Raw genomic sequence first — 24,666 nt, 5'->3', positions numbered from 1 at the left:
TTTTGTCATCTGGGAGAAGGTCATTCTATGCCGACACTGTTGTCCTTGCTGCTTTGCTGGGAAGTTCTGAGTCTACATTTAGCCATTGATGGATATGAATCATGTGATAGTGAATATAAGGATGGTGTTGAATGAATCAGAAGTGGTGTAGGGAACCAGATAAACTGTACCTGAACAGAAATACTGAAAAATCTCATGAGTGAGTGAGTGCCCCTTTTAGCAATATTCCAGCAATATCATGATGGGGGATACAAAAAATGGGCTTCACACATTGTATTCATGTGGGGAATCAAACCCGGTTCTCCTGATTGAACGCTTTAACCACTAGGCTTCTCCACTGCCCTGAAATACCTCATAAAAATTACAACAAGTTAAATGTGAGAAAATGGTAGATTTATTGATGTTAAATGAATATTTAGCTACAAACAAGACTGTACTGGAAAGTCAGAAATATGAATTTCTTAGTCACACCAATGGAACATAAAAAATGGTGACACAGTTATCTCCCTTGATATGAAGTTGCCCGAGAACAGTTGACATACTGACATCATCAACAGTCTGCATCCTTTCCAAAACTACAGCTTACATACACATGAACGTAAAGTTATTCCATAATTTAAAAATGGCTCTCCTACCAAAGGGAGATAACCGAGCCATGCCTATTGAATGAGCAACTTGTTGGCATCATCTTAAATACAAACCGCAAAAGGAACCTAGTCATGTTCGTGAGTCTATTCCTCCATGTCTCTGTTACTAGTGATCAGGTAAGATTTAGATATTCTTCTGTAACAAAACAAAATTAAATGTAAATACTATGATGATAAACGTGAATTAAGTCCTTAAGCTGCTGCAAAAAGGATTAATATTCTCTGAATCCAACACAGAAGTTTCACAGATAATGAGAAATAGTAAACATAGAATCAACACAGCAACACAGTGCGGCAAAATCAAACACAATAACTTCACATGGCTGCTGTCTGTAGCATTCTCACCTTCACTGATTCTCCATTTTAAACTCGGTCTTATAACTAAGCTATTTCTATAAAATCATTTTTCATACCAGATTCCAAAATTCTAAAACATTAACACGAATGACCTAGCAAAACAATTACACAAACGTACATACAAAAAAAATATCGTAAATGTATTAAAATGATAACCATCAGGATTTGCTCTATCCTGGTATATCAGCCGTGCGCTAGTGTAATGGACATGATTGAAATAGACATGATTCCCACACAGTCGTCACAACAAAGATCAAGTGTCTCTATCACAAGTTGTTATCCATGCTTGTCTATTTCCCTGCCTGTTTCCTCAGCATGTTGTAGATCTTCTCCTTCATCCAGTCTTTGTTGTGGGGGATGTATGTGCCGATGCTTTTCTGGTACCTGGAAAACAGCAAGTTGACCTTAGTACCATCATAAACTGTACCACTAAAATCACATTGTTGACGGTGTGTGCTCTCATGTACAGTGGCTGAGTCAGTTGAGTTTTAACACCACTTAGAACACGATCATGGTGTGTCAGTTTAGGGTGGACACAAAGCCAGGAGTAATTAGGCAGGAGTATGGTGCAAGCAAATCCAAAAGCATGATCAGCGCCAACAGAGATTGAGGCAATGGTCAGATCAGTGCTGTTCATAATAATACTTTTATAGCATTGTATTGTTGCAAGGTCCACCGTTAGCTGCAATACTGTAACATCCATATAAGTAGCTTTAATAGCTCCCATGTACCATGTGTACACGCCGTCTATTCTGCTTGACATCTGATGGCTGCTAATACATAGCAACATTATCTTGCCTAAACTAATCAATCGTCTTACAGAATTACATGCTAATTTTGAACCAAATTTCACCTAGTTCCCAAACCACTTTCCTTAAATTCACCAACTATACGTAACAGAGAATGTCAGGAAAGGTTGTAGTGAGTGGACACTTACACTAAACAACTGAGGTCAGCCAGGTCATCCACGAAGTCGAACAGCTGACTGATGTCGTAAGTGATCTGGCAGGACTGGGGATTACTCCTTTTAAGATGCTCCTCAAATATCTTGCAGATGCCTACAAAATACACAAGAAAAACAATTGTCTCAAATATTGAAAAAGTGCCAAAGAGCCAGCAAGTTGTACTTGAGGAAATATGTGTGTTGATGTAACTTTAAACATTTTCATGTTCTTAGGAAGTATGCAGGATGTGTCTATCTGTGTTTCTGTGTGTGTCAGTGTGATAGTGCTAATACACTGAGATACTGTGTCACAATAGTGGCTTCAACAATGACTTCTTTAAGTGGCATTGAGAAGTTGGCATGATGAACAAGGCAGATAATTCTATGGATATACAACTTCTTTATTACAGAACAGTGTTAGCATCTACACCAAAACATCACATACAGTGGAAACCTGATAAGTAAAATTTCAAGGGACTCGCCAAAATTGTTTACTTATCAGGTATTTTACTTATCCAAACTTATAAAAGCCAGCAAATGACAACCACAGGCATGTATATGTATGCATATGTAACAATGAACAACTTATCAGGGCTGGCCTCCAGTTGTCAGTGTATTATCAACTGCATGATGCCAGCGAGCTGTAAACAGGATGTTTGTTTGACTGGAGACTGACATGACTACCCCTCATGTCGGATTATGTGGTGATCGCTAATTTAGTTATCAAGTATCTTTTGTTAAGTAATTTACTTCCAGGGACCGTGAGAAGACGTTTAGTTAAGCGGTATTGTTTACTTATCCGAGTTTAGTTAACCGGACTGTAATAGTGATAACTTATGAAGAAATTTGCTGGGACCAAAGAAAAGTGTTTACTTATCAGGTCTGTTTAGTCTTTACTTAGGCGGTTTCCACTGTATATTGTAATAAAGAAGCTGTATGTCCATAGAACTATCCCCCTTGCCCAAAATAAACAATATTCCATCTCTGAGGACACCATAAAGCACCACCAGCTTCCATTACTTTACAGGACCCTCAGATATCCAGCATGGGACACAGAGATCTGTCATTGAGGTCTCCTGTAGCCCTAGAGTTGTGAGTATTACTACTATTAGGGCTGGGACGATACACTATGTCACGATATGATATGTATCGCTATATGTTATCGTATCATGATACATACACCTTGAAAGAATGACACAGTATTAAGATCTAAAATGATTTCGAAGTATTTGTGTATAACAGTAACACTATTGTAATAGACAAACAAGTAACTCTATCATACTTGCGTATTTTTCACTAAATAAGTACTTTAACATGTTTAAGAAAATACTGTTTTGAAAAAAGTCGTGTATTGTTTTGTATCGATACACCAATCAATGATACGATAGCTGTATCAAACTTCAATGTATCGGATGTATCGTTGCATAGGTGAATCGTCCCAGCCCTAGTAATTATCAAACAGATTTTCCTTTAATCAAAATATGAAAGACTCATTTAGAATCATGAACATATATCTTTATCATGATAATGATAATTTTAATTCCACCTTGAACTTAATATCAACTTATATACTAAATATATACCCAATGGCTCTCAGTATTCAATGAAGTGATGAAATCATGACAATATAAACAGCTATTGGACACATTGAAACAACACAGTTTGTAGCTCATAGTGCTGTTAGATACGACAGTTTGAAATCATGGTTCCGTGTTACAGCGGCCGGACACCTCGCGGTATACTGGTACCGCGGTATACTGGTACCGTAACACAAAAATAGCAGACAGAAACGTAGCTGTAGGCAAACCAAACTTTCACACTAGGGTCCAAAAGGACGTTTCCACAATGAAACTAATATACTAGGAATCAAAGATGAACAAACACAGATTGGGTGAGAATGACATTATATTGGTAACTTCAATCATAGAAAATACAAGACACCATGGTCACTGCCAGACAATTACAAATTGTGGAACGGGGTGAGTCAAACACACAAAAATATATTATGGACTAGGGAAGGACGGACCGGGTATAAGCTAAGGAACTATATATAGTTCTCCATACGGCTTAAAAAGAAGGAATAAACTTAGACCTACTCTCTGGAAGTCTAGTCAATATAAATCCTTACAGTTGGCTTATTCAAAACAACCCCATAGAGCATATGAAGAAGGTGTACGATATTTACCCATGTCCGGCTTCCAAAGTTGTGTAAAAAGGAATAATTAAGGAAAAAGGGCATGTACATAAAAACGCATGCCACTAAATACTCTCACCAGAGTAGATATTGCCGCAGGAATGGCGGGTTACCGTTACATACCGGTAGATACAAAACAGTTTGTAATTCATGGTGCTGATAGATAAACACAGTTTGTAACTCATAGTACTGGTAGATACAAAACAGTTTGTAACACATAGTACTGGTAGATACAAAACAGTTTGTAGTTCATGGTGCTGATAGATAAACACAGTTTGTAACTCATAGTACTGGTAGATACAAAACAGTTTGTAATTCATGGTGCTGATAGATAAACACAGTTTGTAACTCATAGTACTGGTAGATACAAAACAGTTTGTAATTCATGGTGCTGATAGATAAACACAGCTTGTAACTCATAGTACTGGTAGATACAAAACAGCTTGTAATTCATGGTGCTGATAGAAAAAACGCAGATTGTAACTCATAGTACTTGTAGATACAAAACAGTTTGTAATTCATGGTGCTGATAGATAAACACAGCTTGTAACTCATAGTACTGGTAGATACAAAACAGTTTGTAACACATAGTACTGGTAGATACCAAAAGTTTGTAGTTCATGATGCTGATAGATAAACACAGTTTGTAACTCATAGTACTGGTAGATATAACACAGTTTGTAGCTCAGGAATCCTGCGCCAAATACTTCAGAGTTTGATAGTCCAAACTTGGCTCTTAATATCGATTCCAGTAGCATTATTATATGAACTATTATTAGCTGAGCTTACTATTAATAGACAGAAGAGACCCTGACTTGAGGTAAGTGGCCAAAGGCACTGACTGACTTATATCATACATCATATATCCTATTAAGCACTGAAAAAGAGTGAAGAAAGATGACCTACAACAGCCACAACATGTCGTTACATTTGTTAGGGTGAGCTACCTATCATGACAATATGATACATTATTCTACTAATGTATACCAACCTTCCAAACATTCATTGAGACTCTCATAGTCTGAGTATGTTCTTGTCTCTGGTCTGATTGTGGGCTGGACGAGCAGAATTGTGTGGGACTGCAACAAAACACAGAAAGAAAAATAATTATTATCTCAAAGTACCACAGAAAAAACAAGATCAGGTATATTAGAGAGTAATAAAACCACACAAATGAACATTTCCTATGTGTAACTTATGTTATATTTTGGATTAAACTTTCTCCGAAAAGTTCAGATTCTAGTTCATTACGGGATTATGCCCCATTCAGGATTCGAACCCACACTTTCAGAGTAATGCACCTAATTGCCTGCACACAAACCACTCAGCCACCTTGATTGAAAAAAGAAAAGTATGCGTGCGATACAATTGGTATCAGAATATATTACTTACAATAAAACAGTAATTGTGACACATGTATCATAATAACACATTACCTGATCCAAGATTCCACCATTATATTAAAATAAACATACATACGATTTTTTAAAATGCACATCAATCATAAAATAATGAAGGGGTAGTGCACTAGGGGTAGTTGAGTTAGCACTGCTTGGAGGATCAAAATCAAATTGCGTAAGATTTATTGGTTAAAAGAGGTAGTTGACATATACCCTCCCTCACACCTACCCTTAGGAATGAAAAGGGATATTATATCTGGAAGAGGATTCAAGGGAAAAGGACAGACTTAGTGTAATCTACCCTGAGGATCAAAGAGGCAGACGGGATCTGTTGAGCATCAGGCAACAGAAATTTTAACCAATTTTGGTACACACTCTGCATAGGACAGCATGTTCAAATCACAATATTAATGTTAAAATCGCCAAATTCCATCAACACAAAAATTTGTAAGGGCACATACAGAGAAAGATGTATGAAGCCGAAAAGAGAAAACATGGACACTGGTTGAATATGCTTCAAACTACCATTTAACCAGGATGTCTCCAACATGCATTGGATAATATTTTATCTTGAATATCAAGTCCATCCTCACGAAATTGCAACTGCAGCATCGATCACCGAGTTCCAATATTCGTCGTGGCACATGTTGGTAAAAAGCCAATCTGAGCAGAAGTGTATTTTCTCGCAATGAAAAGATTAAAAGAGCTATATAGATACTTATGCACCACAACAATAGCTTAACCATGAAAATATTTTCAACTGAATAATGTAAATTAGTCAACATCAATTTAGTCAATACCATTGTTGCAAACTTTGAAGATGTTTCCGAGCTTGTGTTACCGGAAGTTGTTTATACCTCACGAAAGCGAGATTTTCCCGATATACCTGTCGATTTAAAAGTAAATGTTTGTTTGATACATTCAACTTATTGTATCGAATAATCGATACGAAATTTGCTATATATTATTAAAATAATTTGTTCGTAAAAAAATGTTTTCCATTTTGCGCCACCTATCGGGAATCGGCGTCATCAAAACATGGTCGTACGTGGTAGGACAGCTGGTTGAGAGTCGTTTTGAGCTATTGAATATTGAACTACAAGATCATGGACGAATTATGGACTTTGATATTACTGTCACTTGCAATGTTGGTGGGCTGTTATCTTGCAGGCATAATTCCACTAGCGTTCACATTTTCAGAGGTTTGTATGCCTTGATTTAGATTTAGATTTCCAACGAGTTCATCATGTTTCGTTGTCAGATTGATCTGCTGATCTCTTGGTGTTGTCACGTCAGTTCAAAAAGGAGTTTGAAAATAATCTGTAATTATTCTGCTTGTAAGTCATTCTGCTGCTTGTTTATTTGTTTTGATGTATTGGCATCGGTATGCACAAGCATTTAATATGGAGCCTGGATTTATTTGTCCAACATGTTTTTAGCTCTGGAGTTGACTTAGATAGGATATCATAGGAATTTTATTTGGACATTCATAATCTTCTCAAAGAACTCCAAGTCAGTGTCTTCTAGCAGTTGGATGCAGAACTGATGACACGGTATCATGGATTTAGCAATTTATCAACCAATGTTGGTTCTTTTGTAATAAAGTGTTGATCATCTGCACTATCCGGTCATCAGTGACAGTGACACTGTATATAGCTCGGGGCGGTGGGGTAGCCTAATGGTTAAAGCGTTGACTCGTCACGCCGAAGACCCGGGTTCGAATCCCCACATGGGCACGAAGTGTGAAGCCCATTTCTGGTGTACCCCGCCGTGATGTTGCTGGAATATTGCTTAAAGCGACGTAAAACCAAACTCAGTCAGTCAGTATATATAGCTCATTTTTCTATTCACCAAATTGTGTCTGAGAAGAATTTCTAAATGTTATAATTATACGTTTTTGATTGTCACATCATGCAACTGCAATAGGAAGTGACTTAGAAGATCTACTTGCAAATGTAGTGATTGTAACAATCAATCTAAGACTAAGTCTCTTGCCACTGAATGTATTCTAATATGTAATCCTGTCTAAACAGAAATCTTTTCTGAGAACAATTTCAAACAGGTTAGATTTAGTTGTTGAATAACAGTGTATTAATTGCCCTTATTAACATGGTATATTTAGAATTGATCTTCGGTAACCCATGCTTGTCATAAGAGGCGACTAATGGGATCGGGTGGTCAGACTCGCTGATTCGGTTGACGCATGTCATCGTATCCCAGTTGTGTAGACGATGCTCATACTGTTGATCACAGGATTGTCTGGTCCAGACTCAAATATTTACAGACTGCTGCCATTTAGCTTGAATATGGCTGAGTGTGGCGTAAAACTAAACTCACTCAGTTACTCCCATGTTGTAAATATATCTATTTCCCAGGTACAGACAATCAAACAGATAACTTTAGGGTTTACATGTGGCTGTTGGGTCACACAGTCTGTGATAAGGAACTGATGTGGCTTGTAAACAGTTCCCATCTCCTCCTAGAACATTCAGGGGGCCATTATGCAGAGTTAGTGCCCTTGGAGGTTGGTTTTAATCCATCATTGTTATCAGTGGATATTTTGTAGGCACCATACCTTTGTTGTTGGTCTGTTCCCAAGTTTCAAAAGGCCTGCACCACTTTCTGCCTTCCCCTTCACATCAAGCTGACTGGTACAAGTACATGATTTAACCAGTATAACTGAGAAATAATACAGTAGCAATCTTGTTTATGCGTGAATAAATGTGAAGTATTGTTTTTAAATGTGGGCAGGCATCCATGAAATTAGACATACTAAGTTGATATGTCAATCTTGAAGCAATGCGTATTGCACAATATTATCTCAATCTTAATATGCAAAACATTAGAAATTTGTGCAAGTCTGATCTTCATCATGTTTTTGTTCTTAAAGGTTAAACAGGGATTACTCATAGCATTTTGTTTCTAGCACAACAGGATACATGTAATTTTTTAAGATATAACATATCCTGAATGTGAACCTGAGTCTAGTCAGATCTATTTATTAAATAGTATATCACACCACTAAAACCACTTGAATTTAATGAAATAATCACCAGCACTGTTGGAGAAAAAGACTCTAAAGTGTTGGTCACAGATTGTGTGACAATTCAACAAGAAAGCAAATCTATCTTTTACAAAATTAAAGTGCTCAATACAGATATAGTTTTGTGCAATAAGTAAAAGAAGTGATGTCTCATTTCATCTGTTTTACCCATGAATTCAATTGTATTGTATATGTTTTTGAAGCTAACCTATTTTCACATGCATTTTAACACCTGTCTAGGGATTTACAGGATGTGAATTCCTGCGTCCTCTACGCATAAAAATGTACAATGGACGCAACCAAATTTATTAGCGTGTCCACACTGGGCTGGGCTACCTCTTGTGGCACACTATGTCCTGTTCATGTTTTCTTCTCATTTGGCTGTATTTTTTATTCGCAAATTTGATTTTACATACATGTATGGTTGGCAAAAGCCATAATTTAGACTGACTGAGTGACTGAGTTTGGCTTTACGCTGCTTTTAGCAATATTCCAGCAACATCACGGCATTAACCATTAGGCAACCCCACCACCCCCGCCATAATTTAGAATAATTATAATTTGTTGTGATGATTATGTACATTTGTTCCCCTAATCTTCATTTAAGTAACTGACCAAAATATGACCCTGAATCATTTTATTTGTTTTTCTCAAATTTCTCAATAGCTTATATTTTCCTGGCTTTACCTGTTGAAACAAAGCAGCAGCTCCTGCAGAAATAATGTTCCTAATGTTCAGCACTATCAGGACTGTTAAGATACTGTCAGCTACTGTTAGTCTGTGTTCATATTAAGCAAAACAAGGTGTCCTCCTTATAATTCAGTGGTTTCTTACGATGCTGGTGGAGCAAACCTCAAGAACTCGAGGCATGCAAGCACCTTTCCGTCTCCATCAACTTGGAACATATTGGCCTTACTTCCATGTTGCAGCTATGCAGTACATAAGGGAAAACAGTTTCTATGTTTCCAGTTTATCTCACTGTTGGTATATGAAGGTTATCACACAGGGTGATGCAGGAAGAGATGACACCATCTGGAGTCTGAACACTGCTGTTTTCATAATCCCTTTATCTGGGATTACCTAGGCTTAACCATGAGGAACTTGACACATCTGTGCTGCTGATAGTTTTAGGTGCATTCTCATGATGCGACTTGTAGTAACACTTGTAGCATACAACTTGTAGTAACAATATCGATCATAACAACTTTTTTTTTTTATTAGTTTTTAAGTTGCATTCAACTTGAATTTTGCGTGATTCTCACGCATGACTCGACAACATGGATTCATCAAGTGAAAAACAAAGAGACACTAAATGAACAAAAGAAAGATTAAACCGATGTGAGTTTGCAGCTGGATTCTCAGGTGAAGCACCAATCAGTTTCTACTCTGGTTGGATTAATTTTTTTCAGTCATGTCTCCAACACGATGTCAACACAAATAAAGTTCACTCTTGGGTAGACACAAGAGCCTGCAACTTGAAGTAGATACATGTATAAAGACAAGTCTTACGTCTTACAACTCAGCTGCCGTTAGTTGTATCTGATTTAAGATCGTTACGACTAGGATGATCTGAAGTTGTTTCGTGAGAACCCACCTTCATCGTACTTCCTGTTGTAAATGCCTGAACCCAAATACACACAGGACTTTGATAGCTTGTTATATGCTCTGTCTGTGTCATAAAACTACATCTCCAGTCTCTAGTACTGTGATATCTTGGTGATCACTAACAGCTGTTGTAAGTGAGTACTGTGTTACCACGGTTGAACATGCAGTGTGAAGCAGCTATCACACCAAATGTTTGTTCAATGTTATTTGAGGTCTGGGTGTCAAGTAGATGAAATCCATTATTTTGGGTTTTGTAACATTTATCTGTCTAGCTGTGTAAATACACTGAGTATGTCCTTTTATGGATTTGTATCTCCAGATGTTAATCTTCTTACCCAGTACGACTGTAAAATCCGGTATTTAGTCTAAGAGTCATGATGAGAAATGCGAAGAACCAGCTGCTGGTATCTTCACACAAGGCCAACACTGAAACGTCCATATTCATGCCAGGTCCATATGCAGTGTGGCTTTGATAACGATAACTAAATTCACTAATGTGTTAACTTAGAGATATCGCTACTGAGACATTGTCAATTATTCACTTCGAAATATTAGTGCTTACTATTTGAGTTCACTCAGTATTTTGATTGTACTGACAATATCTGTCATTGTAGACAAGTAACAGTATGACTGAATGACAAAATATAAAAATGTTCACTTTCATCATGGAATTCTCCAATTTTGTCTGTTCCGTCACTCACAATTATAATTATGATGTTACTTTATATTTTGTGATTATGTGAGATGTGTGGCATTATTTGTGATGTTTCCATGTGTGCATGTGAGAAACAGTTAAACAACATACCTAAAGGATATGTGATCACTATCTGTACATTCTTGTATTCATTATTTAACATGTTGATGATATGAAGTTACACTGGTTGGTAATCCTCACTAACCCTACAACCCATTAATTAGCCTCCACAGGTTGACATGACATCAAATCCAGGTCAGTGACATCTCACACCAAATTTCCCTATTCTTGACCCGATAATCGGCCTGATGTGGCAGATCCCAGCTGGGAGGCATCAACACAATGGCATGTTAAGGATCTCATTTTCAAGAACAATGACCCTTGTGTGATCCAAACGTCAATAGCATGTTTGGGGTTTTTCCCTTCTTTTTATCCCTTAATTCACAATGATAATGAAGGTGTCGTTTTAAGAGCTGCTAATATAATGAAAATGATTACTTAAACAGTAATATTGAAGGCATTTTGTCCTGACTGTGACTTAATCTTAATGATGATGGGTAATAGATAAATCTATGTAGATATGTTACTGGGTCCCAATCCACAAAGAGTTTGTAACGTTGCGACCTGTCGCAACTCTATGGTTTACCATAGGCTTACAAATGTCATAGCACTACGAACGATTTGTGGATCAGGTATGCTGCTATTTCTTGAACATGTTACTTAAGGCTCCATACCAGGCGTTTGTCCATACTGAATGCACATAAAACCCTGCATCTTGTATGTACAGATTGCATATGATTGATAATGACTTGACATATAATTGTGGGTTTATTGTAATTCGAACAATTTGATTGGCTGATTTTACCGTTTCTTTTGCGTTCCAAATGCCCAACTGATATGAACTACTGTTACCATAATGGAATGTTGTGGAATCGTACTGCAAGTTGATTGATTTCCTTGCAGCCTTCTTACAGGGCGCTTTTATTCTTATCCCTACTATTTCTACCATGATTTTATATTTCAGCTATATCTCTATCTGGTTCACAAACCGATTGTAGGCTATGATCAGGGATTGTAGGCTATGATCAGGGATTGTAGGCTATGATCAGGGATTGCAGGCAATGATCAGGGATGCAGGCTATGATCAGGGATTGCAGGCTATGATCAGGGATTGCAGGCTATGATCAGGGATTGTAGGCTATGATCAGGGATTGTAGGCTATGATCAGGGATTGCAGGCTATGATCAGGGAATGTAGGCTATGATCAGGCATTGTAGGCTATGATCAGGGATTGTAGGCTATGATCAGGGATTGCAGGCTCTGCAGATTCATACAGTTGCCTATCATTTCATACGTCAATGAACTTGAACTATCAATAGTTTCATTAAAGTTATATTTGATGAAAGATTCACTTGTGTCTGATGCAGTGGCAGGTGTCAATTTGTGCCAGTAGTTGATTATGGAGGAAAACCCAGTTTAGTGGCGTGTTGAAGGCTCTATGAATATAGCAAGTGCAGGATAGAAATGCAATTTTTGCGAAGGGTGCCATAGGGCACCAGACTGATGATTTAGGTTTGCCTTTGTGAAAATAAGCATGTCCATACCTTTTGATGATCCATTTAAACTTAAAACATGACAAAAATAATGTCATTTCAATTTAGTGTTAAATAAATCAGTAAACATTATATGAACCAGTAAATGTGAGACCTGGATTTACTGAACATAATCAAGCCTGTACGAATGGTTCAGTTTTATTTGTCTTGAACCAATAAACTAACCCACAAACTATGTTCTCATTCAAAATGTTATATCCTGTTTACTGTAGTGTGCACTGACCTTCAAAATGGCCACACCCATGTCCCAGGCTACTGGTTATTAAGTTAAAGGATAGCCAGTCAGTTAAATTCATGAAATTTGGATGAAATTGCGAGTAAAATATACTAAGCAACAAAAACAACCATCAGTACGAATTCAAAATTAGGTAGGCACTGTAATCAAATCATTACTAAATGGACATAATCAGCGGATCAAAAATATTTTTTGTGTACAATATCTTGACACATCAATGAATAACTCAGCACAAGACATTACGTTTACGTTTGCGTTTGCAGTCCATTCAGACTGTTGACTTCAGTATCTAGTGTGACCACCACTAGCGGCAATAACTGCAGCACAGCGTCTATGCATGGAGTGCACCAATCGATTGATGAAGGCCATTGGCACCTGGAACCACACTCTGAGAAAGGCCTGGCGCAATAAATCGTCTGTGTTCGGCCTTGGTATGACATTTTTCAGTCTCCTCTGAATTTCATCCCAAAGATGTTCAATTGGGTTTAAATCAGGACTAAGGGCTGGTAATTGCATACCGTTCTGCTGTAGGAAGTCCCGTGTAGCTCTGGCAGTATGGGCCTGGGTGTTATCATGCTGGAAAATGTTGTTCCGGTGACGTGTGAAATGTGGTATGACGTGGGGTCTGAGAGCTTGGTCGATGTAGCGCACTGCTGTGATGCAGCCTCCTCTCCCTGGACCAAGGTTCTGGAACACCACAGGACCCACTCTCTCGTTCAGGCCTATTCCACCCCATACCATGATGCTTGCACCTCCCCATGAATCTCTTTCCATAACACATTGGTCTGAGTAACGCTGGCCACGTCGTCGACATATTCTTGTTCTGCCATATGCAGTTGATACGCAGTACCGACTCTCATCTGTGAACAGAACAGTTCTCCATTGCCTGTATCGCCAGTTTTGGTGTTGTAGGTCAAACTGTAGACGTCCACGCTGATGACAAGGGGTGAGGATAGATCCACGGTAAGGTCTACGGCAATGGAGGTTCCCCCTGTTAAGACATCGGCGTACTGTATCAGTATTGATTGGTCTTCCGTGTGTTCCCACTGTCGGGTGTGCTGTTTTGGATGCCTGCATGAAGGGATTCTGTACATGCTGTCGCACAACATGGCGGTCTTGTCGTCTTGTGGTCACCCTTGGTCTGCCAGTATGGGGCTATCATTTGTGGTGTTGGTGCGGCCTGTAGATGGTCCGAACGTTGACCAGGAAGTGATTGGCAACAACTTGTGCAATGTGGCCATCTTCAAGTCTTCCTAGAGCCTGGTTCCTCTGAGCTGTCGTGAGTCTCGGCATCCTGCTGACGTTGTAATGAGAATGTTTCAACCAGGTTTGGTGTGCATTTTATAGGGCTGGTCCTTGTGAACAGCACGTGTAGCATGAGTTGCATGAAAAACATGGAGAACACCATACCGTCTCCGAGATCAGGTTGCTTTTTTGAGACCATTTCCTGGTTGAATTCTGAGTTTGGGAAAGAATGTCCTTGCTCAGGTAAAGTTGGAGATGTTGTAAAAATATTCAATCAAAACATGAAATGAGTTTACAGTTATCCGTTTCAGCGAAGGAAAATTCCAAACTGATAATTCTTTTGCTGCTTAGTATAGTTGGTATAAATTGTATCTGAAACCAATATATCAAGATGATATATTCAAGTGTTGTGTTGCTTAGTAGCAGCCTTTACTATCTATATTTAAAACAATACTGACCATAAGGACCGCCTCCGCGGTGTAGTGGTTAGAGCGTCCGCCCAGAGAGCGGAAGGTCGCTGGTTTGATCCCCGACCGCGTCATACCAAAAGACGTTAAAATATGGTACTTGTTGGTCCCTTCCTAGCGCTCGGCATTAATGGGTACAACAAGGACTGGTCGGCTCGGAGTCAGTATAATGTGTCTGAGTGGGGTATTCATGCTTCATTGCGGCATGGTATCTCAGTGGGCTAGCACTATAAAACCAGCTTCAATCTGGGCTAGTACAAGCAGCCGCACATACACATACACACGCATGCACGTCGTCATATGAGCGAAATATTCTCAAGCACGACGTTGAACCCAATTTCACCTCACCTCACTTCACTGACCATACACGTTCTACTGTGGGACAACTATTACTATCGCCAGATATCTTTGACATACCCGGTATGTAGCATTTTGATCAGTCACGGTTTTGTTAATTTTTTGGCAAAATAGTGATGTCATATATTTAGCAAAATACAGCAAATGCGACTTTTATCGAGTCACAGTATGCTATTGACAATATTTGTATCCATTCCGTGTATTTTTGATGATACTCATATCCATTCTGTATTAACTGTGTTCATTTGATGGCATAACCTTGTGGAAAGCTTATCATGGTTGATGTAAATAACAGTTAGTTCATGCGATCATTCAAAATTCCGCTGAAATTATTGTATGCTGTACTGACTGAATTTTTCACTAATATTAATGGAAGAGAATACAAACATTATTCTGATAGACAAGGACCAGTTGTTATAACCAGTATGTATAGCAACCATGGTAACAGGAATAGAATATACACTGTAGTCATATGGTACTTGCCACTGATGTTGTTATAACCAGTATGTATAGTAACAGGAATAGAATATACACTGTAGTCATATGATACACGCCACTGATGTTGTTATAACCAGTATGTATAGTAACCATGGTAACAGGAATAGAATATACACTGTAGTCATATGATACGTGCCACTGATGTTGTTATAACCAGTATGTATAGTAACCATGGTAACAGGAATAGAATATACACTGTAGTCATATGATACACGCCACTGATGTTGTTATAACCAGTATGTATAGTAACAGGAATATAATATACACTGTAGTCATATGATACGTGCCACTGATGTTGTTATAACCATCATGTATAGTAACGGGAATAGAATATACACTGTAGTCATATGATACACGCCACTGATGTTGTTATAACCAGTATGTATAGTAACAGGAATATAATATACACTGTAGTCATATGATACGTGCCACTGATGTTGTTATAACCATCATGTATAGTAACGGGAATAGAATATACACTGTAGTCATATGATACCCGCCACTGATGTTGGATGCCAGGTAATAAATTGCAAAACAAGCTTTGTCAAGCATGGTCGTTGTCCAGTAAGTGCTACGCAATAGTGAACTTGATACTGTTGGTAATTGAAATTGTCTGTCCAACTCTGGATTTCAGGATAAATGAAACATTTTATGTGGTCTATATATCGTATCACATAAATATCATTCGGTAGGCGGGGTTTCTGTTGCAAGCTGTGTCTAGTTCAATAAAGAGGGAAAGTAATGTGTTTGCAAGTGTTCCCTTTGAATTGAAGTGTGCCAACATGTAGTATACCTTATAGTCAATGTTCAGTGTCACTGAATGGCATTTCAGCATTCATCATTAACAGATGTGAGTAACCGCCTTCATCCGTGATGGAATTAACCTTTTCATTTCCTGAATTCCCAGATTTTCGTATTTATGCTTTTTATTTTGTACATTACATGTTTTCTTTTGTTTAAGACTCACAAAAATCATCTTGAGATTGATGTAAACAACCTGTGCAACTGCCGAGGAGCTTGTTTGACCATGTGTCAGCACTGTAACACTAGAATTCTAAGCCTGACTTTGTCTGTTCCAGGAGAAACTGAAGCTGGTGACTGTCCTGGGGGCGGGGCTGCTAGTGGGGACAGCCCTGGCGGTCATCATCCCTGAGGGGGTCCACGCCATGTACACATCAGGAGGTCAGTTAATGCATGCGATACAATATCAAGGGTATTATATGTCAATCAGTTCATGATGATCACTCGGAAACCATATTCATTAGGATGTGACATCACCATGTTGTCTCTCATTTGAGTAACTTTGCAAACTTCATCTGCTTATGGTTGACTGATTAGACAACTGTTATTAGTGAGGTATGTATGTGATCAGATTCTATACTGAACCTACATTGGTGATTAGGTCCAGGGTATTTGTCCTTATTGAGTTGAGGTATTATACTCTGGATAACCGAGTGTCACACCGGAACATCTTTACTTCATAGTTCAGGGAGTGTGTTGTTTTGTTAAATAAATATGCTAACAAATTCAGATTTTATTGGCTTGTAAAATGGGAAGTGCTGTAAAAGCAGTTAATATGGCTGTCTTTGAATGTTGTTTACAAGTGAGGCACATCAGGGAGAACATTTAGATGTGGATTTCTTGTAGGTAAGGACTTCAATGTTTTTGAATATATTTACCTTATGAAGTAGTTAGCATATACATAAACTTCAAAACCTTGTGTTTCTTGTAATAAAGAAGTTGACATCTATACCTTCGATGCCCTGTTAATTCAGCATGTTCAGCCACATGAGGCCACTTTGTATCCATGGAACACCAGTCTAGAAATCCTGGTCTTATTAGCTGGTATAAGAAGCATGATACCGTTTGATAAATGAAAACTTGCATTATTGATATCATATACTGAGGGAAAATAAGGGATCACATGAAAGGAATAGTGTTCCTTTATTTTTTTCCAGGTTTCTATGTGATACAAAGCTTGTGAAGAAACCTGGAAAAAATAAGGGAACACTTGTGCTTTCATGTGATCGCTTATTTTTTTCCCTCAGTATATATTATACCCAGGGGCATAATGAAAGGGTGACCACAGTAACATTCCAATATTTGCAGGTTGGAATTTTAGCTATTGTCATTTCTGATAGGTCATGTTCCACAATAAATGATGTCACTGTTGACAATTGTTTGGTTTGACTTCTTGGGAACACTATGTGTATTTCAGAGAGATCTCTGTGTATGGTCGTGAGTATCATTACCTAACGCAAGAGATACAAGGAATTATGACTATTCTATCACTGATGAATGAGTCACTCACAAGGTTTGGGGCTTACACCATTCATTCATTCATCCAGGACAGACAAGCTGTAATTCCTCTCAACTTCATGAAGCATCATCTTTCATTTCATCCTTCAGAGGATGTAGCAATATATCAGCTAAACCGTTACATGTCATCCTTTCAGAACCCCACCTACATGCTCACAATGAGGCGAAAGCCATTGAGGCAGCCGACGCCCACAAGGAGCACCACCCCAGTGAAGGGGAAGGGGGACATGACCATCATCATGACCACAAGCATGACATGTCAGAGGAACATTCCAGGATCGGCATAAGTCTGGTGACCGGCTTCATTTTCATGTTGCTGGTAGACCAGATAGGAGGCTCACACATGCATGGAGCATCAGGTATGTGTGTTTCACATTGCATGTTGCTGGTAGACCAGATAGGAGGCTCACACATTTATGGAGCATCAGGTATGTGTGTTTCACATTGCATGTAGCTGGTAGACCAGATAGGAGGCTCACACATGTATGGAGCATCAGGTATGTGTGTTTCACATTGCATGTAGCTGGTAGACCAGATAGGAGGCTCACACATGCATGGAGCATCAGGTATGTGTGTTTCACATTGCATGTTGCTGGTAGACCAGATAGGAGGCTCACACATTTATGGAGCATCAGGTATGTGTGTTTCACATTGCATGTAGCTGGTAGACCAGATAGGAGGCTCACACATGTATGGAGCATCAGGTATGTGTGTTTCACATTGCATGTAGCTGGTAGACCAGATAGGAGGCTCACACATGTATGGAGCATCAGGTATGTGTGTTTCACATTGCATGTAGCTGGTAGACCAGATAGGAGGCTCACACATGTATGGAGCATCAGGTATGTGCGTTTCACATTGCATGTTGCTGGTAGACCAGATAGGAGGCTCACACATGTATGGAGCATCAGGTATGTGTGTTTCACATTGCATGTTGCTGGTAGACCAGATAGGAGGCTCACACATGTATGGAGCATCAGGTATGTGTGTTTCACATTGCATGTAGCTGGTAGACCAGATAGGAGGCTCACACATGTATGGAGCATCAGGTATGTGTGTTTCACATTGCATGTTGCTGGTAGACCAGATAGGAGGCTCACACATGTATGGAGCATCAGGTATGTGTGTTTCACATTGCATGTTGCTGGTAGACCAGATAGGAGGCTCACACATGTATGGAGCATCAGGTATGTGTGTTTCACATTGCATGTTGCTGGTAGACCAGATAGGAGGCTCACACATGTATGGAGCATCAGGTATGTGTGTTTCACATTGCATGTTGCTGGTAGACCAGATAGGAGGCTCACACATGTATGGAGCATCAGGTATGTGTGTTTCACATTGCATGTAGCTGGTAGACCAGATAGGAGGCTCACACATGCATGGAGCATCAGGTATGTGTGTTTCACATTGCATGTTGCTGGTAGACCAGATAGGAGGCTCACACATGTATGGAGCATCAGGTATGTGTGTTTCACATTGCATGTTGCTGGTAGATCAGATAGGAGGCTCACACATGTATGGAGCATCAGGTATGTGTGTTTCACATTGCATGTAGCTGGTAGATCAGATAGGAGGCTCACACATGTATGGAGCATCAGGTATGTGTGTTTCACATTGCATGTTGCTGGTAGATCAGATAGGAGGCTCACACATTTATGGAGCATCAGGTATGTGTGTTTCACATTGCATGTTGCTGGTAGACCAGACAGGCACTTCAGTGCACTTCCCAGAATAAACTGAAATCAATATTAAACTCAAATTTAGCAGACAATTTGAGTTTGATGGATAGATTTTTATTTAAAAAATGCAGTTGAGTTAAAAATTCAGCTGTTTCAAATTGTCAAACTCAGATTGAAATTTGAGTAAAAACTTAAGTTTGTTTCGAGAAAATCGGGGCCTGATGGGATAACTCACAATTTCACTCGTCTATGGTAGACAAATGGTACATTGCTGGACTTGTGTCATGCTCAGACAAACAAGACAAAATGTGAAATATGTGGCATGTTACCATTGTGTGTGGGTATTCCCAGCCAGATTTTGTGACAAGGCAGTACGACATGAGACAGTACGGAGAACTCATGACAAAGTCAGCAGTAATTTCCCTTTATTGACGCAGACTAGAACAAACTGCCTACCTGTTTTAAGCTGAAGCATGACATGTACATTGTATTTTCTTTGTCAGATGCTGAGGCTGGTCAGGGCCAGATTCAGAACCGGAACAAGATCACAGCAACCGTAGGCTTGGTCGTCCACGCAGCAGGTAACACCACTACCCTCACCCACTGCTCTTGTCGCTTGTTTTCAGCATACTTAATTCATGTTAGTGAAATCAGCCGGTTGCAATATGTCCAACTTCAACTCTCCAACTCACAGTATTTACAACATGTCATTTCAATATTGCAACGACAAGAAGAGAGGAGCAAAGTAGAATATAACTGAGATTTGACAAATATGTATGATGCAGCAAAGTATTGCATTTGTTGAAGCAACAAGTAGCTGTGAATATGCTTTGGTTTTCACTCACTGATACATTTCATTTATTGAAGCAACAAGTAGCTGTGAATATGCTTTGGTTTTCACTCACTGATACATTTCATTTGTTGAAGCAACAAGTAGCTGTGAATATGCTTTGGTTTTCACTCACTGATACATTTCATTTGCATATAAATCTAATTCAGTATCTGACAGACCTTTCTTTACGACTGAGCGTCTACAATCAGGCGAGAGTGATAGGTATTAGAGGGGTGCAACAGGACATGAAGATAGGGGTCTAGATATAGCATATCCCTACTTTCTAAGAGTCTCAAGCACAAAACTTGCCTATGAACAATCAAGGAGGATTTATTTCCTTTGATAAACATACAAGCCTTTTTAAAAGATATCTACTTGGTGCTGTGACTTGTGAGTCTATGATGTTTGAAGTCTGACCTATCCCTCCCCAGCTGATGGAGTAGCCCTTGGAGCTGCCATTACCCTGGCTGAAGCTCACATCACCATGATCGTCTTCATCGCCATCATGCTCCACAAGGTGAGAATGCATGAAGTTGTCCGACACCAAATGTGACATTGTTGTGAATGTGGACACTGATGAACAAGCTGGGTTTGGTTGTCAGGCTGTGTTACCAAACTGCGTGTTACTGTTCGCTCTGATAAACAATCCTGAATATGTTATTTTTTCACCTGAGTATTCTCCATAGTGGGATTTAAACTGCATGCTGGCCTTTTACTAGGAATCTATTCAGCTAATCATGCCTACGCATCCAGTCAGCTTATCGCGTCAATAGGCATCCAGTCAGCTTATCGCGTCAATAGACATCCAGTCAGCTTATCACGTCAATAGGCATCCAGTCAGCTAATCATGTCAATAGGCATCCAGTCAGCTAATCGCGTCAATAGGCATCCAGTCAGCTTATCGCGTCAATAGGCATCCAGTCAGCTTATCGCGTCAATAGACATCCAGTCAGCTTATCACGTCAATAGGCATCCAGTCAGCTAATCATGTCAATAGGCATCCAGTCAGCTAATCGCGTCAATAGGCATCCAGTCAGCTTATCGCGTCAATAGGCATCCAGTCAGCTTATCGCATCAATAGGCATCCAGTCAGCTTATCGCGTCAATAGGCATCCAGTCAGCTTATCGCATCAATAGGCATCCAGTCAGCTTATCGTGTCAATAGGCATCCAGTCAGCTAATCTTGCCAACAGACATTGAGTCAGCTAATCATACTAATCAATTAGAAAGGCTTCTCGTCAGCTTCTCATGTTTACACAGTGCTATATATCTTTGCTACCCTAGTAGCATCAATCAATCTATCGGTAGTAACTTGATAATGACGTAAGTAGCCCTCAATAAGATTTCGCAGAGGACAGCTGAAAGTTTACCTTGTCTCTACTCATGGATCTGTTTCTGGTTTGCAGGCTCCAGCTGCATTTGGTCTTGTGTCTTTCCTCCTTCACGAGAACTCCGACAGACCACGTATCCGGCGCCATCTGCTGGCCTTCTCTGTAGCAGCACCCCTGTTGTGTGTTATAACATTCTTCGGTCTAAGTCAGGTAACATTAACCTTTATGCTTTTTCTGATTTTATTGCTGAAATATTGGTGATTGTTTTATGGACAAACAAAACTGGAGGAAGGATGACTGCCCCAGATGGAATCATAGTAGAATCCGGAGTGTATCCAGATGTGAATTTGTGATGCTGTTTGTGGTTAGAGTGATGATGTTCAAGGGGAACAACAGTAACGTTTCTGAGGTGATGCAAATCACTGTGCAAAGTTTCATTCCTTAGGATCATTGTTAGTTGAAATCCCAGATATAGACTTGTAATGTATCTTGTAAAGTGGAAAATGTTGCACACCAGCATCAGTCTAGGTTTTGCCTCATCATCTTGTAGACATGTCGTGATAAAACTGAAATCTTTAACAAAAAAAACCCGAAGCCACCATCTTACGCCGTGACCATACACTGCTTGATACAGAGCTCTGTGGTCAGTGTGGCATGGAGAGTGTGAGAACGTGAAGAACTCTTCCAGATTGTGTTGGAACGCCTGTCTGGGGCGGTGTAGAACTTAGTAACTTATCAGGCTTTATTGCACTGTTTGCCTGTCTGTATCATGTCAGATGTGTGTTACGGAGTAAAATTTTGGTTTGTTGTTTTACACCACACTCAGCAATATTCCAGCTATATGGCTGCTGTCTGTAAATAATTGAGTCTGGACCAGACAGTCCAGTCATCAACAGCATGAGCATCGATCTACACAAATGGGATACAATGACATGTGTCAACCAAGTCAGTGAGCCTGACCACCTGATCCCGTTAATCACCTACAGGGTAATAACCACTAAGAGAATTATCTGGACATTTTCCTTATGATGCTGAGAAGGATAATAATGTTGACCGATACCTTTCAAGTCACCACTTTCTGTTTTTCTTTTCAGCAAAGTAAGGAGAAGCTGTCAGACATGCACACGACAGGGATTGCCATGCTGTTTAGCGCAGGGACATTTTTATATGTGGCAACTGTCCATGTGTTGCCAGAAATACAAACAGAACATACTCGGACGACTGCCCCCGATGGAACTGTCATTGTCAGGGAGCACAAGGGCTTCAGGAAAATCGAGCTATTAGCTCTGGTGGCAGGCTCTTTGATTCCAGTGGTGTTAGCACTGGGACATAAACATTGAGAAACACAACCTGTGTTGTAGGGTATAATTATTGAAGATGATAGCTCCTCCTTTGTTTTAGTCTTGCTAAGTCATTTTGAGGTGTTAAAATATCTCCTTCTATTTGTGCCACTAAGACATCCAGAGGAATTTAATATTGCTTCCATTAGTCTCACTGAGTCATTTGGGGGAGTTAATATATATCATTGTGTTATTCTTACTTAATCATGTGAAAGAATTATTTCTGCCAATATCATTTTTTTATTTGTGTGAAAACGTTATTTCAGGTTAACTGTGGTGCAGGTAGTGTTGATGTGCAGAGTTGAGTCCCTTTGGTATGTCAGTATCCGCTGATGGTAGTTAGAATCACAGATTCACTTTGATATGAATCCCTGATACCTCAAGCTGTAGGTTTTCTTCCTACACAAAGCAGACATGCTGGTTTTAGAATGGTGTTCGGAACAGCATTAAACCCAATACTTACTGATTCATAATAATATTCTTCCTCAGTAAAGGAAAAATTGTTCAAATTACCATATTTTCTCATGTTTAGTGTATATTTTCCAAAAAGTAAACCTGTGTGGACTGGGGGTCTACATCTCTACACAATACAGAAATATAAAGAGTTTTTGTACTTTCTTTTTGTTTTCAAAATGACAAGAGTGTTGAAAGCTTCCTACATAAAGAACATCCAGCAGTATACCTTAATGCTACACTCGTGGTTGTCATTAGTTCACATTTAGACTTAGTTAAAGCTGCAGTGAAAACAAGCTGATATTGGAATATGTTTTTGATTTATGATGCATATTTCGGGAATTTATCATATTTATTGATGACATAGAAAAGAATGAAGTTTATGAAGCATAAATACAAATCATAACTCAATCAGGAATATTTGACAATGGTGTAAATGTTGCCTCAGTGATTTCGTGTTACCTCACCTGTGAGATTGATCATCAGTGAACATGCTACACCATTTACATTAACACCCAAAGAATCCAAGTTCTAATACAGATTGTTCTGTGTTCGGTAGAGTTATCATAGTGTAAATAAGGCTTGAATGGAGTGTTGTAAGCAGGTCACAGGAAGACCAGACTGCTATGACCATCTCATCGTGGGTTGGGAGAGATCATACCTTAAGGGATCATTCTATAGTATGCATCGTCATGAGTTCAGGTAAAACTGATAGTCTACCAAACTTCAGTGGCTTTTTGTGGGGTAAGCACAACACCTTGATGCCCCACCTCAACATGAGGACAACATGCGCCCCCAACCCGTCCTCCTTTCTCTCTCTCTCCTGGTTCCCTGATACAAACACCAGTGGTTACTAGATAACATCAACAACAAAATTAGATATGTGGGACTCTGTCTGTCTGTTTGCAGATTTTGAGTGTGTCTGAAATGTACAATACTCTTGTCATATGGTATCATATTTGATGTGTCATGTGTGATGAGTCATGTCTAACATGCCATGTGTCATGCCCAAAATGTCATGTGTCATATCCATCACAGTGTCATGTCCTACGTAATGTCATATATAATGTGTCATGCTCAATGTTATATATGAAGCATCATTCCCAACATGTAATGTGTGAGTTGTCATGTCCAGCATGATGTCATGTGAGGTGTACCGAGGCATGTTTGGCGTGTCATGACAGATTTTGTGTGTGCATGTACTGTCATGTCTGCATGCCCCTCAGTGTCAGTTTCAGGATGTCATGACTGATGTGACATGTCCTTGCTAATATGGCAAGTGTGTTATGGATGATGTGTCATGTCGAACATTATGCCATGTCAGAGATGTCATGTGTGAGGTGACCAAGGTCATGTCTTCACATGGTGTAAATCATCAAGTCAGTATGGCCTTGTTCTTGTTGTTCAGTCT

The 24,666-nt window shown here is 39.3% G+C and overlaps 2 protein-coding genes across 3 annotated transcripts; one reads left to right on the top strand and one right to left on the bottom strand.

Annotated features, from left to right (window-relative positions):
• Nucleotides 1-376: 376 nt before the first annotated feature.
• Nucleotides 377-6,437, bottom strand: LOC124260694 (enhancer of rudimentary homolog). Of its 2 annotated transcripts, none has more exons than XM_046694987.1 (4): nt 6,342-6,437; nt 5,133-5,220; nt 1,942-2,062; nt 377-1,388 (listed from the first exon to the last, which is right to left on the bottom strand). In XM_046694987.1, the coding sequence occupies exons 1-4, from the start codon at nt 6,342-6,344 to the stop codon at nt 1,295-1,297; spliced, it is 306 nt and encodes a 101-aa protein (XP_046550943.1). In that variant the 5' UTR covers nt 6,345-6,437; the 3' UTR covers nt 377-1,294. The 2 variants fall into 2 exon arrangements, with proteins under 2 accessions (XP_046550943.1, XP_046550935.1); XM_046694979.1 differs by having other exon boundaries at nt 5,133-5,223; nt 6,342-6,404.
• A 127-nt stretch (nt 6,438-6,564) lies between these two features.
• On the top strand, nt 6,565-24,122 carry LOC124260678 (zinc transporter ZIP9-B-like). The gene is made up of 7 exons (XM_046694977.1): nt 6,565-6,743; nt 16,378-16,480; nt 17,755-17,976; nt 19,803-19,880; nt 20,563-20,648; nt 21,538-21,672; nt 22,557-24,122. The coding sequence occupies exons 1-7, from the start codon at nt 6,648-6,650 to the stop codon at nt 22,800-22,802; spliced, it is 966 nt and encodes a 321-aa protein (XP_046550933.1). The 5' UTR covers nt 6,565-6,647; the 3' UTR covers nt 22,803-24,122.
• Nucleotides 24,123-24,666: the final 544 nt, after the last annotated feature.

This window comes from Haliotis rubra, unplaced genomic scaffold (genome assembly GCF_003918875.1).
Source record: "Haliotis rubra isolate DU_JTF1 unplaced genomic scaffold, ASM391887v1 Scf119, whole genome shotgun sequence".
Lineage (NCBI taxonomy): Eukaryota > Metazoa > Mollusca > Gastropoda > Lepetellida > Haliotidae > Haliotis > Haliotis rubra.
This window is presented reverse-complemented; position numbering and strand designations above follow the sequence as displayed.

Bases quoted from the DNA above. Each gene is read 5' to 3' on its own strand.
- LOC124260678 (XM_046694977.1), top strand. From the start codon at position 6,648: ATGGACGAATTATGGACTTTGATATTACTGTCACTTGCAATGTTGGTG. The intron at 16,481-17,754 runs GTCAGTTAATGC...TCATCCTTTCAG, and splicing joins CGCCATGTACACATCAGGAG to AACCCCACCTACATGCTCAC. The intron at 17,977-19,802 runs GTATGTGTGTTT...TTTCTTTGTCAG, and splicing joins ACACATGCATGGAGCATCAG to ATGCTGAGGCTGGTCAGGGC.
- LOC124260694 (XM_046694979.1), bottom strand. The intron at 2,063-5,132 runs GTTGGTATACAT...TGTATTTTGTAG, and splicing joins TCTCAATGAATGTTTGGAAG to GCATCTGCAAGATATTTGAG. The intron at 1,389-1,941 runs GTAAGTGTCCAC...GCTGTTTTCCAG, and splicing joins GCTGACCTCAGTTGTTTAGT to GTACCAGAAAAGCATCGGCA.